General features: G+C 37.6%; 1 protein-coding gene across 3 annotated transcripts; it reads left to right on the forward strand.

The window, feature by feature from the left end:
* Positions 1-2,296: 2,296 nt before the first annotated feature.
* On the forward strand, positions 2,297-12,210 carry ZNF639 (zinc finger protein 639). 3 transcript variants are annotated; one of them, XM_080826509.1, is made up of 6 exons: positions 2,297-2,488; positions 5,869-5,940; positions 6,577-6,645; positions 7,965-8,075; positions 10,501-10,635; positions 10,768-12,210. In XM_080826509.1, the coding sequence occupies exons 3-6, from the start codon at positions 6,588-6,590 to the stop codon at positions 11,919-11,921; spliced, it is 1,458 nt and encodes a 485-aa protein (XP_080682635.1). In that variant the 5' UTR covers positions 2,297-2,488; positions 5,869-5,940; positions 6,577-6,587; the 3' UTR covers positions 11,922-12,210. The 3 variants fall into 3 exon arrangements, with proteins under 3 accessions (XP_080682635.1, XP_080682636.1, XP_080682637.1); XM_080826510.1 differs by lacking the exon at positions 2,297-2,488 and adding an exon at positions 2,586-2,709; XM_080826511.1 differs by lacking the exon at positions 2,297-2,488 and having other exon boundaries at positions 5,000-5,940.
* Positions 12,211-19,486: the final 7,276 nt, after the last annotated feature.

The following is a 19,486-nucleotide window of genomic DNA, read 5'->3' on the forward strand; positions in this document are numbered from 1 at the left end:
ACAAATGGCCAGTAAACACAGAAAATATTTAAGTTCACAAAAAACAAATACAAATTAAGATGGAATATTATGTTTTATTTACCAAATTAGCAAAGCATTTTTTTAAAGACAGAAACAACTTAATCATCCACTATGTAACTATATAGTTGGTTATTTATAGTGAAATTCCACAGTGCCATTAACATTAACAGCATGAAGTATATTCAGGCTATATTAAGGGGGTGGGGGGAAGCTGCTGCAGAATAACTTTATACTATCCAAATTTTTTAAAACCAATTCTAAATGGATATAGATTTTTAAAAATAATAATAATGGGGGCGCCTGGGTGGCTCAGTGGGTTAAAGCCTCTGCCTCTGGCTCAGGTCATGATCTCGGGCTCTCTGCTCAGCGGGGAGCCTGCTTCCCTCTCTCTCTCTCTCTGTCTGCTTCTCTGCCTGCTTGTGATCTCTGTCAAATAAATAAATAAAATCTTTAAAATAATAATAATAATAATAATAATAATGTACAGCCCCTGAGCAAAATGTTACCATTGATTACCTCTGGGTTGTAGGATTATGGTAACTTTTCTTTTGCTATTCATACCTTGCTGTTGTTTCCATTAAGTGATAAAGATGTATCCCTTTTCTAATCAGGAAAAAAACTGAGCTATACTACAAATGTGATTAAAAGTTGGGAGAAATAATGAGGATTTAATACCCCTTCTGTCAAAATTATATTAGAAGATAACAAACCCTACAACTCGGTATTCTCTTGAGATTTGAGGGTTTCATCCTCGCAGCCACCACCCTCCGTTAAGAGGAAGGAAAGGAAAGGGGGGGACACAAAAATGAAACTGGAAAACTTACTCCAGCTAGTCAAAAAACATCAAGTAGCCTCTGACTTGTGATTATACTAAAGGACATGTCAACATTGTGATGCTCTTCGTATTTACTTCTCTGGGTAAGGGAAAATAGTGTGGGTTTGTTTGTTTGTTTGTTTGTTTAAGTAATGTGCTGGGGGGCTGGTAGTGTTGTTTGCTCTCACTACAGAATGTTTTGAAATAAAACTTCAGCCTAGAATGTAAAGATTTTGTTTGGCACAAGGCAACGCATGAGCAAAACAGTAACTTAAAATGGTCCCATACCACCCCCTTGTGGCTTCCAATGTGTCACCTCGGGAAACAGCCCAACCAGCCGAGAGGACGAAACCGTGAATACTGTTTATGTAAGTCCAGCAAACACGTGTCCATTCCCTACTCGGTAGCGGTACGAAACTATACGAGGATTAAAAGATACCACTAAATCTCTTCGTACTTTATCCAGGCCCTGCCAGCATTCGTAAACATTCACTTATTTGGGCTGAGTACACACACCCACACACAGTAGTCGAGGTCCTACATCGGAAACCGGGTGTCTCTTTAAAATACGGCTTCATCTTCTGGAATAAAGGTGAAGGAATGGGAGTAAGGTCTGGGATGATTATTTTCCAGCGTTTGGTTGGTTGCGTAGCATGTGGTAATCAGAAAAAGCACAGTGGATGTGGATGAAAAGACATGGATTGCAGCCCTAACTCTCCGAGTGACCTTGAGCGCGTATAATAAGGGCCCCATTCATCTACTTAACAATTATTTGAAACCCGGGTGCTGAGGTTACAAAAATGAATTAGACCTAGCCTTTAGACCCTCGCTTTTCTAATTTGTAAATTGGGACCGACAACTTCAATTTACTATCAAAAATTAAACATATGACCCCCTCCCCCTTGTACAGAGATGTTCATTTTTGAAACCGTGTTCACAGGTTTATTTATGCTTGTTCAATTTAATCCTTTCCACGTCTGCTACTAAGAGCTCTAAATCCGAAAAGGAATTAAATGATCTAATCCAATCCTCTAAAATGTTACATTCATTGCACGGGGATTTCTTGAATCAAGGAATCGGCCTGAAGCCTAATAACGACCGCGATCTTCAAAATTCTCAGCCTCCTACCCCTGCGTAGTTCTTTGGTGGGGACTCGGTACAACCTTGGCAAGGCCGTCGCCCTTTGAGTCCCCAGCAAGCAGCTGCCACTCTGGGGGCTGAAATGCCATTTGCCTTGCCTAACTCGTGTAAGACCGCTCTCGCACGCCCCCTAGAGGAGCCGGGTGGGAAAGGGGCCGCTAGCTCGCCGCGCTTCTCCCACTTCTCTAGAGGCGGGAGGAAAGGCTCGGGAGCCCGTGGCAGGGAAGTTCCCTCGGCGGCCTTGCGGGGAGCAATTCTAGGGAGTGGAATCACCCGCTAGGCTCCGGAGGGGCGGTAACCAGTCCGGAAGAACCCTGCGGCGGCACAGAAGTGCCGGCAGGGGGCGCGGGCTGCCGGGCCACCCCCGGGGCTAAAGGCCGGTGGTCCCTCCCAGGTCTGGTGTGCGGCGTGCCGCGCCGCCCGATCCCCTGCACCCCCCCCACTCTCACCTCGTCACCTCCCCGCCCAGTCGGCGGGCCCCTGAGGTGCGCGGCGCAGGCGCGGAGCGAGGCGGTGAGTGCGGCCGCGGAGCTGGGGCCTGGGGCCTGGCGCCTGGCGGGCAGGGAGTGAGGCGCGCGGGAGGGAGAAGGGCCGGCCCGGGGGAGCGTCCGGGAGCGCGAGGGCCACAGCGGCGCCGCCCGCTGGCAGGGCCGCGCGGCCGCTCCGCCCGCACTCGGGCGCTTCGGCTACCGCCGCCGCCTCGGAGCTGTGCCTGGGCGGGCCCCAGAGTCCCGGTGAGTGTGAGGAGGAGGGGGCCGGCGGCGTGCGGACGCAGCCTCGCACAGGAGAGGGCAAGGAAGACCCCACGACGTCTTTTTAAATGAAACCCTGCCTCCGTTTTAAGGAGGGATGGCGACCCCTCCCCCATCCCGGAGGCAGTTTCACCCCCCGCGGAGGACGCTCGGCCCCCAGCTGCTGTTTTCTTTATGGCGCTTTTGGGGTCGGGGTTTAGGAGTCCCCGCTGGTCGCCTGGCCCTGCTGGGCCCGGCGCGTGGCGCGGGCGTGGAGGCGGCTAGGTCCGGGGGTCTCCTGCGCGGCCCCTCTGACCCGCGTGTCCGGTGGCGCCTGGGCTCCCGAAGTCGGTCGGTGCCAGGCTGGCCCCCCGCGGTGCGGAGCGGCTTCAGGACTCTGGCTGCGAATCCCTTGTTCGCCCGCAAGCCTCCGCGGCAGAAAGCAGCCTGGCGCTCTCATCGCGGGCCTGTGGCCTGGGCCCCCCACTTAGGGTGCTCGTACACCCCTTTTGGTTTTCTTTTTCAGTACAATATGAGGACGCGAGTAATTTGAAGTAATTTCAGTTACCTCTTTGCGAAGCTGATAACTCAACTTGGACGTACCGTGGGTTCTAGTTCAAAAACTCTACTGAAACATTTTTGTGTTTCAGTTCTTTTAAAATCTGGAGAATATGTACTTATTCTGAAAGGAGGATGAAAAAAACTTGCTTTTAAAACCTTGTAAAAATAGAGCTTTTGATTGTGAATACTTGCCTTATTTTTATACCAGTTAGAGAATATTTATATTAGATGAAAGGCCTTCGATATCGATCTGTTTGATATAGGTACTGATTGCGTGTTATATAGCATTTTGTACAGACATTCTTGAAAAAAGGACAGGTGGAGAGATGCTGATAGGTATTTTGTAAGTTGCTTTAAAAAAAAATCAATGTTTCCTGTGGCATGGTATCATTTTTGTAAATGTAAAACATATATGTATACCTTAGCATAGGAAAATGTCTAGATGTCTGTATACCAGAATGTTAACAATGTTTTTTTCTGGGTGAATAGATTCAAAGTGATTTAATTAATTTAAATTAATTTATAACCTGCTGTGACATGTATTACATGGGTTGTTTTATTAAATGGGGAAGAGGGAGTGAATGAGAAGGTGACTCAAAATCTTCCCCATGAGAGGAAGACTTAGTGAGCAAGGTTGATAAGACATCATTGAGTAAAAAACCAAACTTCTTCATCAGGGCAGTTATGTATACAAAAAGCACATGAGAATATTTGCTGAAATGAAAGATGTTAGCATTTCTGGTCTTGAGTAGGCATGTTAGCATCATGCTGAAAGGGTGGGAGTCAGACCTTTCCTGATCAAGGTGATCCTATTCCTCTCACCTGACAGCCTGAATCCAGGCCAGCTTGCAACATTAATTTTAATGCCACGCTTGGTTTCCTTTCCTTGCTTTTTCATCCTTCAAACTGGAAAGAATTTAAAGTGTATTCTGAAATAGTAAGAAGCTACTTTAATGTTGGGCCGATAGTTTTCATTGTTCTCCCTGACAGTTTTAGAACATTTAAAACATGAAGTTTAGGGGCGCCTGGGTGGCTCAGTAGGTTAAACCTCTGCCTTCGGCTCAGGTCATGATCTCAGGGTCCTGGGATGGAGCCCTACATTGGGCTCTCTGCTCAGCGGGGAGCCTGCTTCTCCCTCTCCCTGCCTCTCTGCCTACTTGTGATCTTTCTCTCTGTCAAATAAATAAATAAAATCTTAAAAAAAAAAACAAAACAAAACATGAAGTTTAATGCCCTGGGCTGTATAAATTCTGGAAGTGTATAGAAGAGGTATTAGGAATAAGTCTTGAGGTTTTAGTTTATGGCATAATGAGAAATTTTTGAATGTACTTGATTGGGAAGGGTTCAAGGAATGCTATTTGTATTAGGTGAGCCATTTTATATAGAGATACTATTTCTATAAATCTTACTGTTGTCGGTTTCTTTGGGTGATTCCCTTCCCTTCCTGTTGGTGACTAAGAACTGGAAGATGTAACTTGCTGGTAATAGTGATTAGCAATGAAAATTACTTACACAGTTAGTTGTTCAAAACTCAAGAGTCAGAAGACATGATTTTTCAGCTCTGGTTCTGCCACCTAATTGACTTTCACTGAATGCTTCCTCATCAGTAAAACTGGAGTGAGTTTGGTGGTAACCCTTCTGTGTACCTCACAGGATTGTGAAGATCAAATAAAATAAGAGGAAAATGCTCAATAAACTAAAAAGCACTGTCTTATTACTGTATGATCACATCACTTATAAAGCTAATTAATGTACCCAGAACCTAGTGAAGCAGCAAAAATAGTGTGTGCACCTCAGGTACCTTACCATTAGAAACAAGATGGTCTCAGTAATAATATCAAGTTCTACCTGCTATGTATATCACTTTAATGATAAGAAAGGCAGTATATAAAGCTGGCAGAGAAAATGTCCGTTTCTTTTTCTGACATTCCTTACTTGCCCACTTCTACAGTGAAAGAACACTAACCTGAAATGGAAGAGGTGATTCTGATTCTGACATTAATCTGTTACCTGAATTGTAACTCCCTATTTGTATCTCCCTGTTTCCAAAGCATGTGCTTTAAAATTAGATCTTTACTCAGATTCCAGTGCTACCACTTATAAAGAATTTCTTGGACTTAATTTTACTATGCCTCAGTTTCCTCAATAACAATGGATATATAATCAATTTTGAGGGAGTGTTGTATATTTTTCATATTACAGGATTAAATAAGATAAAGCAGCCTGGCACATGATTGGTGTTCAGTAAATGGTTATTGTCCTTGTATTGTTAAATAATCTATAAGGACTTAAACAGTTCAAAGTCTGATTTGGTTTGCTTTCATTATGGCTGAATAATCAGATTTATATTCCTATTTTGGTGTTAAAATATAGCTATAGTTTTAGAAGGTAAATTCATTTCAAAGAAATATGACACATGTATATACTCACATATTTATCAGTTTTTAGTGCTGAATACAATATGTTCAAAAGATTATTTATACTTGAATTAATTCCATATAACTTTCCAGTTAATTAAAGACCTGGTGCCATAGTATTCTTGAGTTTCAGAAGTGAAATACATTTTTGCTAATGTGACTTCTTTTGTGTTTTTTCCTCCAGGCATTTTTTACCATCTGTGAAAACTTCCCTGTAGTTCATTTCTCCTCACTACAGTGTTAAGAATTATACCAAGTAAGTGGAATGTGATAAAACCATTTAGTCAATTTTAAAACAGTCCATTGGAATTTAATCATTTAATGATTAAACAGAAGTTGCTATCTGTTTGTTCTAAATAAAATGTTGAATGTGACCTTATAAGTAAGAAAAGAATTTTTTCTTGAAAATCATATTCTGAGCTTCTATGCGATGAGTATATTTTCTGGAAATCAGGGGATCGATACAGATTTTTCAAGGGCATATATCCACCGTTAGCTTGAAAACTGTATCAAAATATTCCCAATTGTAAGAAATGTACCTGTCTTATTCTTAATAGGGTACTATAATGATTTTTTTAAATAAAAATAATTTAAGAGCATGGTTTATTGTAATTATCCAGTTCTCAAAATTACATCAACATTTGAAATGGACTTCTCAACCTCACCAAGAAAAAAAAAAACAAAACAGTATTGGTGTCCTGCCTTTAAACTTGATCAGAAAAGTAAATCCAAAATACAAATGGAAGCATTGTTTAACATTTCTCTTACAAAGTAGATTTTCAAGTGGCGCACATACTTCTTATTCCCAGCAAGTTCTTTAGTTTGGAGGAATTTTTATAAAATATTAACAATCTTTATTTGTGACATTTTTGTTAAATTTTTCCATTTTTAGATTGCAAAGATATGAATGAATATCCTAAAAAAAGAAAAAGGAAGACATTACACCCTTCTCGTTACTCAGGTCAGTGGATTATTTTAAAGTTGGGCCCTGGATTGAGTCCCATTCTTACCCATTTTCTCATAAATGATCAGATAACAGTTAAATATCTGGGTCAATTTTTAGGTAAGAGAAAGCTTTAAGTTCTTTGAATATATTTTCCTCATTGTCCCACGTGCTAGGCGCACATCAGAAGTTTACAGACATTATTAATATATACAACTGAGTAGTTGATAGATATTTAAAATTAGATATCCAAGGTTGCATGCTTATATAGCATTAATTGAGATTTGCTTATGTGATTCCCAAGCTTGTTCTTAAGATACATTAAACTTGGTGGAAGGTATTTGGATTGTTGGGGATGAATTTTTTATCCTATACATTATTTTCAAAAATGTGAACTTTATTTTGATTGTGTTATTTTAGGTCCTTTGGTTGAGGTTGGTTCTACTATGTTGGCAATAAGTGAGATCTTAAGAAGAGAGGTCTTTGATTTGACTTATGCAGAATTTAAGAAACAAAACAGAGGAGCATAGGGGAAAGGAGGGAAAAATAAAAGAAGATGAAAGCAGAGAGGAAACAAACCATAAGAGACTCTCAATCGTAGGAAACAAACAGGGTTGCTGGAGGGGAGGGGTGAAGAGGAGGGGGTAACTGGGTGATGGATATTAAGGAGGGCATGTGATGAATGAGCACTGGGTGTTGTATCGAACTGATGAATCCCTGAACTCTACCTCTGAAACTAACGAAACTAATAATATACTGTATGTTAATTAATTGAATTTAAATAAGTTTAAATAATAAAGTATGTGTTGGTGCAAAAAAAATAGAGGTCTTTGTTGCCACCTGTAACTAATCTCACATATCTATATTTGAGATAGTCTCTAGCATACCTGCTAGCCCACCCAAGCTACACATTTATTCTTCATATCTGAGGAAATTAAGCCTGGTTTACTTCCTCTCAGCCCCTCCCAACAAGACTTGAAATGACTACTCAGAAGCCCTCATTGGTCCTCAGACCATTTCTCCTATGCCTTGCTTTCTCTTCATTACATGGCAGATCTTCTTGGTAGTTAATTCAGTGTTAATTCAATGTTTTTTGCAGTTAATATATTCATCACATATTTATAATGTGTGGAATTCTGACAAGTGTTATATTGTAAATCATGTAATTGGTGGTTTTTGCAAAGCTCAATGTCACTATCAGATCTGAAATATAGAAGCTTTCAGAATTGAAGGAAATATACTTTATTACAAATATGAAAATTTATATATGGTGGATAAAGTGATGGTTTTACATAATTGTTTACTTGAAATTTTTAAAATTTTCCTCTTATGTTCAGATTCCTCTGGAATAAGCAGAATTGCAGATGGATTCAATGGAATTTTTTCTGATCATTGTTATAGTGTTTGTTCTATGAGACAACCGGACTTAAAATACTTTGACAACAAAGGTATATCTAATATTTTCTAAAATATCCTTTAAGTTGCTTTTATATATTTTTATTTCTTACTTGAAAATGTGGGTAAAAGTTATGACTTCTAAATGGGCACGTATTCAGTTTGTTTAAATGTAGGGAAATTGGGTTTTTTTGTAAGAAAGCAACTATGAATTTTTAATTTTTAACATTATTTCAGACCTATAAATAAAAAATACACTCTCCTAAGTCCATTTTAGTGGCAAGGAATTGGTGGAAAATCAAGACTGACCCAGAGCTGGGAGCATTTATGATGAAAGGTTAGGAATAGTGTTATACACAGTTCTTCCACTCAGCTGTAGTCTAAAGGGCTAATGGAAAGGAAGGAATGGAGTGTGAAGCACTCAGTGTTTTTCAGTCTTAACATCTTTTGTTGAGTCTTTAAAACAGCATTGGGTAAATGATAAAAATTTGCATTTGCTCTCTTCTTTGCAACCATCAAAACTGCCAATTTCCTTGAGCTCCTACCAGAGGCACAGAAATACAATTTTTTAAAAAGCATAAGGAGTTGGAGATATTTGTATGAACTCATGTTTGGCTTAATAGAGACACAGATGGTTACATACAAAGATAATTATAGTTATGTCTGCGTATATGGAGCACTGTACAAACGTGTTTACTCTGTTAGTTGAGAGGGCCTAAAAGGTATGACACCCCAGTGGGAGTGAGCCCAGATTTTGGTTTTTAAAACCATTCTCCAAAAAAAAGAACTAGCACTTGGAGAAATGGCTGATTTAGTTCTAAGGTGGGAAATACATAGGATGAGCCTGGAGCATTTTGTAGTGCCAGAAAAAAAGGAACTACTCAACACACACACATGATCCAGGTAGTCAGAGGAACACAGGAGCCAACTAAAGAGCTTCCAGTAGCCAAAGCTGAAACAATTTGAGGGAAAAAAAATTAGAACCCCAAAATATAAAATAAATATTCCTGAGTCCGTACAGACGTAATTGAATGAATAAATTAGAAACTATAGAAAAATTCCAAATTATTTATGTGGACACTCCTCCCTCAAGGAGGTGGAACATAACTTTCCACTCCTTAAATGAGGACTGCATACAGGGACTTCGTTCCAAAACAGAGTATGGAGAGTACTCTATGGAGAGCCTTCATCTTGGGTCATGGTCTCAGGGTCCTGGGATCGACCCCCACATTGGGCTCTCTGCTCAGCGGGGAGCCTGCTTCCCCCTCTCTCTGCCTGCCTCTCTGCCTACTTGTGCTGTCAAATAAATAAATAAAATCTTAAAAAAAAAAAAAAAGAGTACAGCAGAGAAACCTGATCAATACTACTTCAACCAGGTGATCACAGTCAACATCTACAGTAACAAATCATGTTAGTACTATGTACCCTTGATATGATGTGATAAAAAAGGCAGCTTGCCTCTCTGGTCTGCCTCTAATAACCCATAATCCCAGTCGAATCATGGGGCATCCTACAAAATACCTGATCTCTACTCCTCAAAACTGTCATGGTCATCAAAAACAAGGAAAGTCTGAGAAACTGCCACAGCTAACAGTATCCTAGAGAGAGATGACAGCTAAATGTAATGTGAAATCTTAGGTTCTTGAAAAAGAAAAAGGACATTAGGAAAAAATTAAGAAAATCTGCTCAAGTATGGACTTCAGTTAATACCACCTTACTGGTATTGGTTATTAATTGTAAAAAATGTATCATATTAAGAGCATGGAGAAATTGAAATGTAATGTAAGAGAATGGAGAAACTGAATGCAGGATATATGGGAATCCTCTGTATTATCTTCTCAAATTTTTTTGAGAACCCCTAAAAATAAAATCTTCTAAGAACAACAGTGACATGGGGGCGCCTGGGTGGCTCAGTGGGTTAAAGCCTCTGCTTTCGGCTCAGGTCATGATCCCGGGGTCCAGGGATCGAGCCCCACATCGGGCTCTCTGCTCAGCGTGGAGCCTGCTTCCCTTCCTCTCTCTCCGCCTGCCTCTCTGCCTACTTGTGATCTCTGCCTGTCAAATAAACAAATAAAATCTTCAAAAAAAAAAAAAAAAACAACAGTGACATGATATTGAAGCCTAGTTTTTTCTTCTGACCTATATTTCAGTTTCCCCATGCTAACTTTAAAACACGGGGTCTGGGCTGAGGGAATAAAGGCTTACTCAAACTCAGTAATTTAAACTGAAAATTCCTAAGTAACTTTGATAAGTATATTCTAGTCCAAATGGGGCACAGATGCAAAAGCAGTTGCTTCTTTGGACAGATTATTTTGTGTGTCTGTTGGATAACATCTCTTTTCCTGGCTAAATCTAAGTCCTTTAGTTCCTGTTGGAGTTCAAAATTTTATTTAAAACATTTAGTGCTTTGTTTAATAGTAATTAATATTTAATGCTTTGATATATATAATAAGTATTTTTCCAAATCTCTTTTTACAGATGATGATTCTGATACAGAGACATCAAATGACTTGCCAAAATTTACAGATGGAATCAAGGCCAGAAATAGAAATCAAAACTACCTGGTTCCCAGTCCTGTACTTAGAATTCTAGACCACACTGCCTTTTCTACAGGTTAGAGAAACCAGTTGATAGCATTTGCTTATTTTATATAGATGAATGAAAAAATTAGGTATAAAATTTTTGCCAATTATTTATTCATTAGGTCTTATTTAGTGATGATAATAGACGTGTTTTATTTTTCAGAAAAATCTGCTGATATTGAAATTTGTGATGAAGAGTGTGACTCACCTGAGTCAGTCAACCAACAGACTCAAGAGGAGAATCCTATAGAAGTTCACACTGCTGAAGATGTTCCAATTGCTGCAGAAGTACATGCAATTTCTGAAGATTATGATATAGAGACAGAAAACAATTCCTCAGAAAGTCTTCAGGACCAAACTGATGAGGAGCCACCAGCTAAACTTTGCAAAATTCTTGACAAGAGCCAAGCTCTGAATGTGACTGCCCAACAGAAGTGGCCTTTACTGAGAGCCAATAGCAGTGGTCTCTATAAGTGTGAACTTTGTGAGTTCAACAGCAAATATTTTTCTGATTTAAAGCAGCATATGATCCTGAAGCATAAGCGTACTGATTCAAATGTGTGTCGAGTATGCAAGGAAAGTTTCTCTACCAACATGCTTTTGATCGAACATGCCAAACTGCATGAAGAGGATCCCTACATTTGTAAATACTGTGATTATAAAACAGTGATTTTTGAGAACCTCAGCCAGCACATTGCAGACACCCATTTTAGTGACCACCTCTATTGGTGTGAGCAGTGCGATGTACAGTTCTCCTCAAGCAGTGAACTCTACCTACATTTCCAGGAGCACAGCTGTGATGAACAGTACTTGTGTCAGTTTTGTGAACATGAAACGAATGATCCAGAAGACTTGCATAGCCATGTGGTAAATGAACATGCATGTAAATTAATTGAGTTGAGTGATAAGTATAACAATGGAGAACATGGACAGTACAGCCTCTTAAGCAAAATTACCTTTGACAAATGTAAAAACTTCTTTGTGTGTCAAGTGTGTGGTTTTCGGAGTAGACTTCATACAAATGTTAACAGGCATGTTGCTATTGAACATACTAAAATTTTTCCTCATGTTTGTGATGACTGTGGGAAAGGCTTTTCAAGTATGCTAGAATATTGCAAACATTTAAATTCACATTTATCTGAAGGGATTTATTTATGTCAATACTGTGAATATTCAACAGGACAAATTGAAGATCTTAAAATTCATCTAGATTTCAAGCATTCAGCTGACTTACCTCATAAATGTAGTGACTGCTTGATGAGGTTTGGAAATGAAAGGGAATTAATAAGTCACCTTCCAGTCCACGAGACGACTTGATTATTTTCTTTACCTGCCATAATGTTAATGTAAAATAATAAATTTGACTTTTTTGGAGATGTTAAAATGGATGATTTTAAACATAACTTATGAGAATTGCTTTTAACAAGTAAGTTTTTTAATTGTCCAATTTTCTTGGCATTGCTACATTTTTCAGTATATAATGGTATCCTAAATGTGTTATTTTCAGTGCATGATAGTTTTAACCACTCTTGGTGTCTGTCATCTTGTTTCTTACAGAACCTCTGATTTCATGAATTGATGAGAAACAGATGTACTAAAGAAACTAGACTACAGTTTTCCTTTTGTAACCATGGGTGCTATTAACTTTTTTAAACTCAAGACAAACTCAGTTTTTCATCTTTGAAGTCATCAAAGTACTGCGTTATCAGAACTTAAATACAATGTACCATACAATTAAGTCCACTGATATTTCCATTTATAAGAACCCAAACTCTCCCAGATAATCCCCATCAGGAATTATCTCCAAGACTCAGTGGACTCTCCATCTGTATAATTCTTTTAACAACACTAGGAAGCAAGTATTACAGTAGGAAGGGAAGATCCAGTTTTGTTGATGGTCTTTTTTTTTTTTTCAACTCTCATTCTATTTTAGCCCCTATCTATGAGTTAAATGATTTTAAAATGGGACTGAGGAGGAACTAGTAAGGGGTTAGACAATAAAAAGTAACATTTAATAGCTCAACATTTTCACAATTCATTTTCAGTTATGTAACAGCGAGGTAAGCTCAAACTGCTGATGACAAATCATTTATTGACTGAGAAAACCCACTGAAGTATTAATCTGGAATTATGAAGATCTGGAAGATGAGGGGTTCAGGCTTTCTTCTTGGCTTGTAGATGGCCATCTTCATTCACATGGTGTTCTCTTGGTATGCAAGTCTATTTCTCAAACTCCCCTTTTTTATAAGGTCACTGGATTAGAGCTAACCTTAATGACCTTATTATTTTTTTTTAAAGATTTTATTTATTTATTTGTCAGAGAGAGAGTGTATGTGTGAGCACAGGCAGACAGAGTGGCAGAGGGAGAAGCAGGCTCCCTGCGGAGCAAGGAGCCCGATGAGGGACTCGATCCCAGGACGCTGGAATCATGACCTGAGCCCAAGGCAGCTGCCCAACCAACTGAGCCACCCAGGCATCCCTAATGACCTTATTTTAACCTAGTAAAGATCCAGTCCCCAAATACAGTTATATTTTGAAGTACTGGAACTCAGGACTTCAACATTTGAATTGAGGGATGGGAAAGAGACAAAACCACAATTTAATAGCAGCTTCTTAAATAGCAATATGCAAAGATACGATTTTGTCTATCATTGAATTCCAATAAACTCCTGCTAACAAGCAGTATTGTTCAGGAATATTGATACAGTTGAAGAGATCAATTTATGACCTATGGTTTTCCTACTACAAGGACCATGGAAATTTAGTCTATTTTGAGAATGGTGGCAGCAGCAAGTTTTTTCAAAAATAATCATTTTTAGCTCTACTATTGTCATATATGCATAATTGTATTCTTAGAAACTTATCTGATTTGAACATTCCAGGTAGGGCTACCTGATAGAAATGTTTCTAAGACTTCATATCAGAGTATTTAAACTAGAAGAGAACCTTAGAAACCATCTGGTCTAAACCGTCCAGTTCTCTTAAGTTTCTTGTTGAAATAGGCCAAGGTCACAAAACCAGTTATAGGAGACAGGAGTGGAATCCTAGTTATTTGGCCTCCAGCCTAATGTTTCCATTACACCATGTTACATTAAAATCCAAGCTTTGTCCTTGGGGTGTTTTTCATGACTACTTAACATAGCTGTTTGGCTGCCTTCTTGGTTAATTCTTTTTTTAATGCCTTTTTAATATACATCCACCTTCAAGAATTTTATTTTTAGGAAATAGACTTTATGAGACTGACGCGCTACCTACTGCGCTAACGAGGCACCTAGGAAACAGACTTTAAATAAAAAATGCCTTGGTGGGTTTTTTTCAATTTTGTATTTTATTACTTTTACATTTGATCACATTAGTAATCAAATTAAAGTAATTGTAATGAAACCTCAAGAGATATTAATCCAGATTTAGACCCATGTAATTTTGTACTTTTTTTTTTTTTTAAAGATTTTATTTATCTATTTGACAGAGAGATAGTGAGCACAAGTAGGCAGAGTGGCAGGCAGAGGGAGAAGGAGAAGCAGGCAGTCTGCTGAACAGGGAGCCCGATGTGGGACTTGATCCCAGGATCCTGGGATCATGACCTGAGCCGAAGGCAGCCGCTTAATCGACTGAGCTAACCAGGCGCCCCTAATTTTGTACTTTTTACTGAATCTGCATCTTGAGGACACATCCCACTGACGGTTTGTCCAATAAAAACTTTTTGCTTTGACTCCGCTTTCAAATAAGTCAATGACAGCTGGTTTATATTTTTAGCTTAAAGAACTTCTTCAGAAAAACAACCCTAACTAAAAAGAGATTTTTCTAACTACTTCTGGGTTTTTCCCCCCCAAAAAAAACATTTCCACTGAACTCTCTTGTGATTTAAAGCACAGTTCAAGTCTGAGAATACATAATTGATAGTTATGTTTATTTGCACTACAATAGAATTCTTGGCAGTAGTGTTGGGCCATTTTTTTCCTTGCTTTTTTTATCTTCACCTTGCAATGAGTTATTACTTACGAAATTCCAAAGTTCCCCTGTACTCCAAAATTTGAAAGTGATTGTGCACTCTTCAAAAGCCTCTCTTCCTGCTCGTAAATTTGCCAGTTTTACTATTTTAAATCAACTCTCTTAGATTTCATGAATGTGTGCCATCACATACTAACCAGTTTCTCCGTTTCACAGGGTCCATAGCGTGTTGTTAGGTGATTGCTGAGTTACTGGTAGGTGTAGTATATGTAAGGTTTTTCTGTGTATGTATTTTTTTGCCAATAGGCTAACACTATTCCTAATTTTTAAATCTAATTTGCAAAGCACTGTATTACTTAATTTCTGGCACTTTACCATTAACCTTACTTTTGCTTGTTTTGTCAGTATTACTACCTTTTGTGAGAAGTTTAATATGTTTCCCAAACTACTGTGATTCATTTTTAATGGATTTTAATGCCTAAAAGCACTATACAAACTTAAGAAAGTTAATAAAATCAAATGGCCCCAATCCTCTTGGGAATCAGATTGGTTTACCAAAAAATCATTATTTGTTAAGATTTTAAGTTAAAACAAATAGTTAAGACCAAACATCCCAAGGAAAAGCAAATTTGGTTACTCAGGTTTACCCTATAATTAAAATAGTCTGATTCCTGGGGTGCCTGGGTGGCTCAGTTGGTTAAGCAACTGCCTTTGGCTAAGGTCGTGATCCTGGAGTCCTGGGATCGAGTCCCCCATTCTGCTCTCTGCTTGCAGGGAGTCTGCTCTCCCTCTGACCTCACCACTCTCGTGCTCTCTCGCTCTCATTTTCTCTCTCTCAAATAAATAAAATCTTTAAATTAAAAAAAGAAAGCAAAAACAGTTTGATTCCTATAAATTAAGATCAAATTTGGGGATATATATTCCTTTGCCTATAACTTTCAGTTCTGGTGACTGAAGACAGAGTATCTACAAGAATTTTCATTCAAGGCATTTAGGTTATGGATTTACATATACTCCTTATATTGGTTTAGCTTTCCATAAAAAAATCTTTTAAGACAACATTCAAATCTAAGAGAAAGAAATGTATACATTTATGTTGTAAAATATAAATTCACAAAGCTAAAAGTTGTCATGTAATTTACATATTTATATGAAGTTATGCATTCAATTTGTAATTTTAAAAATTTTAAGACAGCGTTGTTTTTTTTTTTTTTAAGATTTTATTTATTTATTTGACAGAGATCACAAGTAGGCAGAGAGGCAGGCAGAGAAAGAGGAGGAAGCCCGCTCCCTGCCGAGCAGAAAGTTCAATACAGGGCTCGATCCCAGGACCCTGGGATCATGACCCGGGCCAAAGGCAGAGGCCTTAACCCACTGAGCCACCCAGGCACTCCAAGACAGTGTTCTTTGAAGCCTACTTCATACTAGTCATTGAAATAATTTCTGGATAAAGACTTCCTGTATTAAAGCATCAGTCATCACAACCTCCTTAAGTTCATTCTCCTTCATAATCCTGATGTTAAACTGGTAACTACCCAAACCCAAAATAAATCTTATTTGTGAAAAGTAATTTCTTTATTCTAAAAAGGAACAATTTTGGGGGGCAGCTGTCTGGCTCAATAGAGCATGGGACTCTTGATCTCATGGTTGTGAGTTCAAGCACCATGTTGGGTATAGAGATTACTTAAAATCCTTTAAAAAATGAAAATAAAAAATTTTCTCACATTGCTACATAGAAATATTGTATTACCTACTAGTCTTATTCCCACATTTTAAGAAGGTTGATTATTTAGACAGCTTTTTAAAGGAATTTTTGTTATTAAAACCTTTAAAAGTGTGTTATTTTTGGTTTTAAAAAGGCAAGTGAGTATAACCTCACTAGTCTTTTTCTTGCTAAAAATTTTGAACTGAATGACTTATAACCTGAGAAATTTAATGAAAAGTATGTTTTGAATGAAAACCCACAAGTTTTCTAGTTTTTAACCTTACCCAGATAGTGTCCACTGCTAAAAAACTTTTAGTTGAAATGACTGATACTTTTGTTGCCCTTCTCTTTAGAATAACCTGAGAGCAGGAATTGGAATCATACCCATCAAATGTAACTTCTGGTGGATAATTTTTTTCCTTAATTCTCTGTGTGAAGGCCATTCACCATTCTGTTCTAAATTTGAATTGACTGAAGTTTGAGAATATTAGATTCTCTTTTCCTGCCTACCCTGTTCATTTTATTTAGGGTTACCTCCATTATTCATGTTTCTAAAACATATTCCTCAAATAAAATCTATGGTTGATTACCTTCATCTTTACAACTCTTCCATACCTCCAGGAAGTCTCATAAGATTAAAATTTTCCCAATTAAAAAGGTGAGAGTAAATTTGTTTTCTTTATTTCTATTCTCCAAACTGTTAAAATAATTTAACTTCCCTCACACCGTATACCACATCACTGGTTTCTATACCCTATAAATATTTAACATGTTCCTGTCTAATAACAGTTGGCTGTGCTGAATTTATAAATTTCAGTGAATCTATATTGGGTTTTAAGAAGCAGAATATCATGGCATTAATAAATACTTTTTAATGGTCACAAGATTATGGTTAAGTTCCTTATGGCACTCATTCAGTGTTCTTTACTGAATAATTAAAATACTGAGGTAGAGGAACTAACCTGGAATGATGGAATGTCAGTCTGTCTGGGAGGGATCTCAGAGGTCTTCTAATCCAGACTCAAAGTGCACAACATATAAAAATAATTGTATGTGATACAAGTTTTGTTTTCATGGTAATAAATTATATGTTAACTGTCACATCAAATCTGAATTGTGAATATATTTACTTAGGACAAAACTGACTTTTTAAGAAAAAAGCAGATTGATTTGAAGAAAATATGAAGTAAATAATGATACATAGACATGGAAAAGTTGGGTAGGTGATACATGAAAGACTAAAATTTGAGAATACAAAATTCTGATCTAAGCTTCTTTGTTTATAGTTTAGAAGAATGGTTATCTAGTATCATTAGTCAAATGCTTTTTAATAAAGATTTTATTTATTTTGGAGCATTCGAGGCAGGAGGAAGAGTAGAGGCAGAGGAAGAGAGAGATAATATCCAGCACACTTCTTGCTGAGTGCAGAGCCTGAGGCAGGACTCAAACCTATGACCCTGAGACCATGACCTGAGCTGAAACCAAGAGTCAGATGCTTAACCCACTGAGCCACTCAGATGCCCTAGTCAAATGCTTTTTAAGCTAGAATAAATGGAACTTCTAATTTCCCCATCACTCTTAAACATTTTTATTTAGAGAAAGTTTAAATATGCCCTATTTTTTTTTTCACAGAATGTTATACTAGACACCTAAAGAGAGAAAATGACAGAGTCCTGGACCAAAATATGAGTGATTTTTAAACCCTGTTTGCTAACTATAAATTGTATGACTATAACTATGAACAGTGGACAAAATATTACTAAATTTTTCTCAAATAGACCATGGAGTCTCTGCAACTCCTTAAAAACTCCTATTTCACTACTCTTCAATTTGACAAGTAGCTATGAAATATCAATTACAAAGCCATGTGCTCAGGGATATGAAGATAAATAAACTATGGTTCTTGTCCTCAAAGAGATTTACCATATAAGGCAGGAAACTCTTCTCTCACATTTCTGAAGTCAATTCAGTTAAATATCAAACTGAGTAACTTCTGCATTTCTAATTGTTTTATGTACAAGGCTACCAGAACATTCTTGTATGTGTTGAGGTGTTTGGGGTTTGTTTTGGTTTTCTTTGGGGGTGTGTGGGTGTGTTGGGTTACATATACACATAATATATGTGCGATTAAATACTTCCAAAATATTATCCAGACTGGCTAAAGTTTATATTCCCATCAGCAGATCACATTTCCCTACATCCTCACCAAAAATTAATATCATACCACATTTTTAATTTTCTGTAAATCTGAGGGGCATAAAGTAGTACATTATTATTGTTTGAATTTGCATCATCAAATTACTAACAAGGTTGAAAATATCTTAAAACAAGATATTTTGGTTTCTTATTTTGTGAACTGCCTCTCCTGGTTGACTTTCAAAAGTTCTTAGTAATATTTAAATATTAGTCCTTTGTTTCCTATATATACTGCAAAAAAAAAATCCCAGGTTGTTATATATTACTAATATCTTTTTTTGAACAGAAATCTTTAATGTAGATAGATCCATTACATTTTCCCTTTACAAGTTGTGCTTTCTGCATCTTGTTTACAGAATTGTCTTTAACCCCAATGTCATAAAGTTATTTTCCTACATTTTCTCCTAATAATTTTCTGGTTATACTTTGCATGTCCGCATCTGAGTTTCTTTGTGTGTTGGTATGATTCAAGTTGTTGTTGTTGTTGTTGTTTGATTCAAGTGAGCCAATTTCCCTGATACTATTTGTTAAATAATGCATGTTCCCTCAGTGTTCATACCAATTTCATCATATATCAATTGCCTACAGACGGGCATAACTGGCATACAGGTCTGTGTCTGTACTCATATATATTCCTTTATTCTAGCAACAGTGCCCCAGGCTTAAACAGTTACAGTATGCTTAAAATATTAGGGCTTTACAATGTGTCATAGTATAAAGTAGTGCGACTTTACTCTCTTTACTCTTTGGGAGAATTGTATTAGTTATTGGTGGACATTTTCTTCTTCCATGTAAATTTAGGATTAGTTCCAATTCCATCTTGTGGTAATTGCATTAAAATTTTAAATCATTTTAGAGGGAATTAACATCTTTCCTTTTGTAAATATTGTATATTTCTCTATTCACTCAAGTCTCTTTTTAATGTTCTTTTAATTTTTTTCATGAGGGTCATATGTAGTTTTTGTTCAGTGAATGCCTAGATTCTTCACAGTTTAGGTTTCTTTAGCATGTTTATTTTCTAATGGGTTAT

The sequence above is a fragment of the Martes martes genome (assembly GCF_963455335.1).
Source record: "Martes martes genome assembly, chromosome: 1".
Classification (NCBI taxonomy): domain Eukaryota; kingdom Metazoa; phylum Chordata; class Mammalia; order Carnivora; family Mustelidae; genus Martes; species Martes martes.

Excerpts from the sequence above, each read along its gene's own strand:
- ZNF639 (XM_080826509.1), top strand. The coding sequence starts at position 6,588 with ATGAATGAATATCCTAAAAAAAGAAAAAGGAAGACATTACACCCTTCT. Across the intron at positions 6,646-7,964 it reads ACACCCTTCTCGTTACTCAG|ATTCCTCTGGAATAAGCAGA; the intron begins GTCAGTGGATTA and ends TCTTATGTTCAG. Across the intron at positions 10,636-10,767 it reads CCACACTGCCTTTTCTACAG|AAAAATCTGCTGATATTGAA; the intron begins GTTAGAGAAACC and ends TTTATTTTTCAG.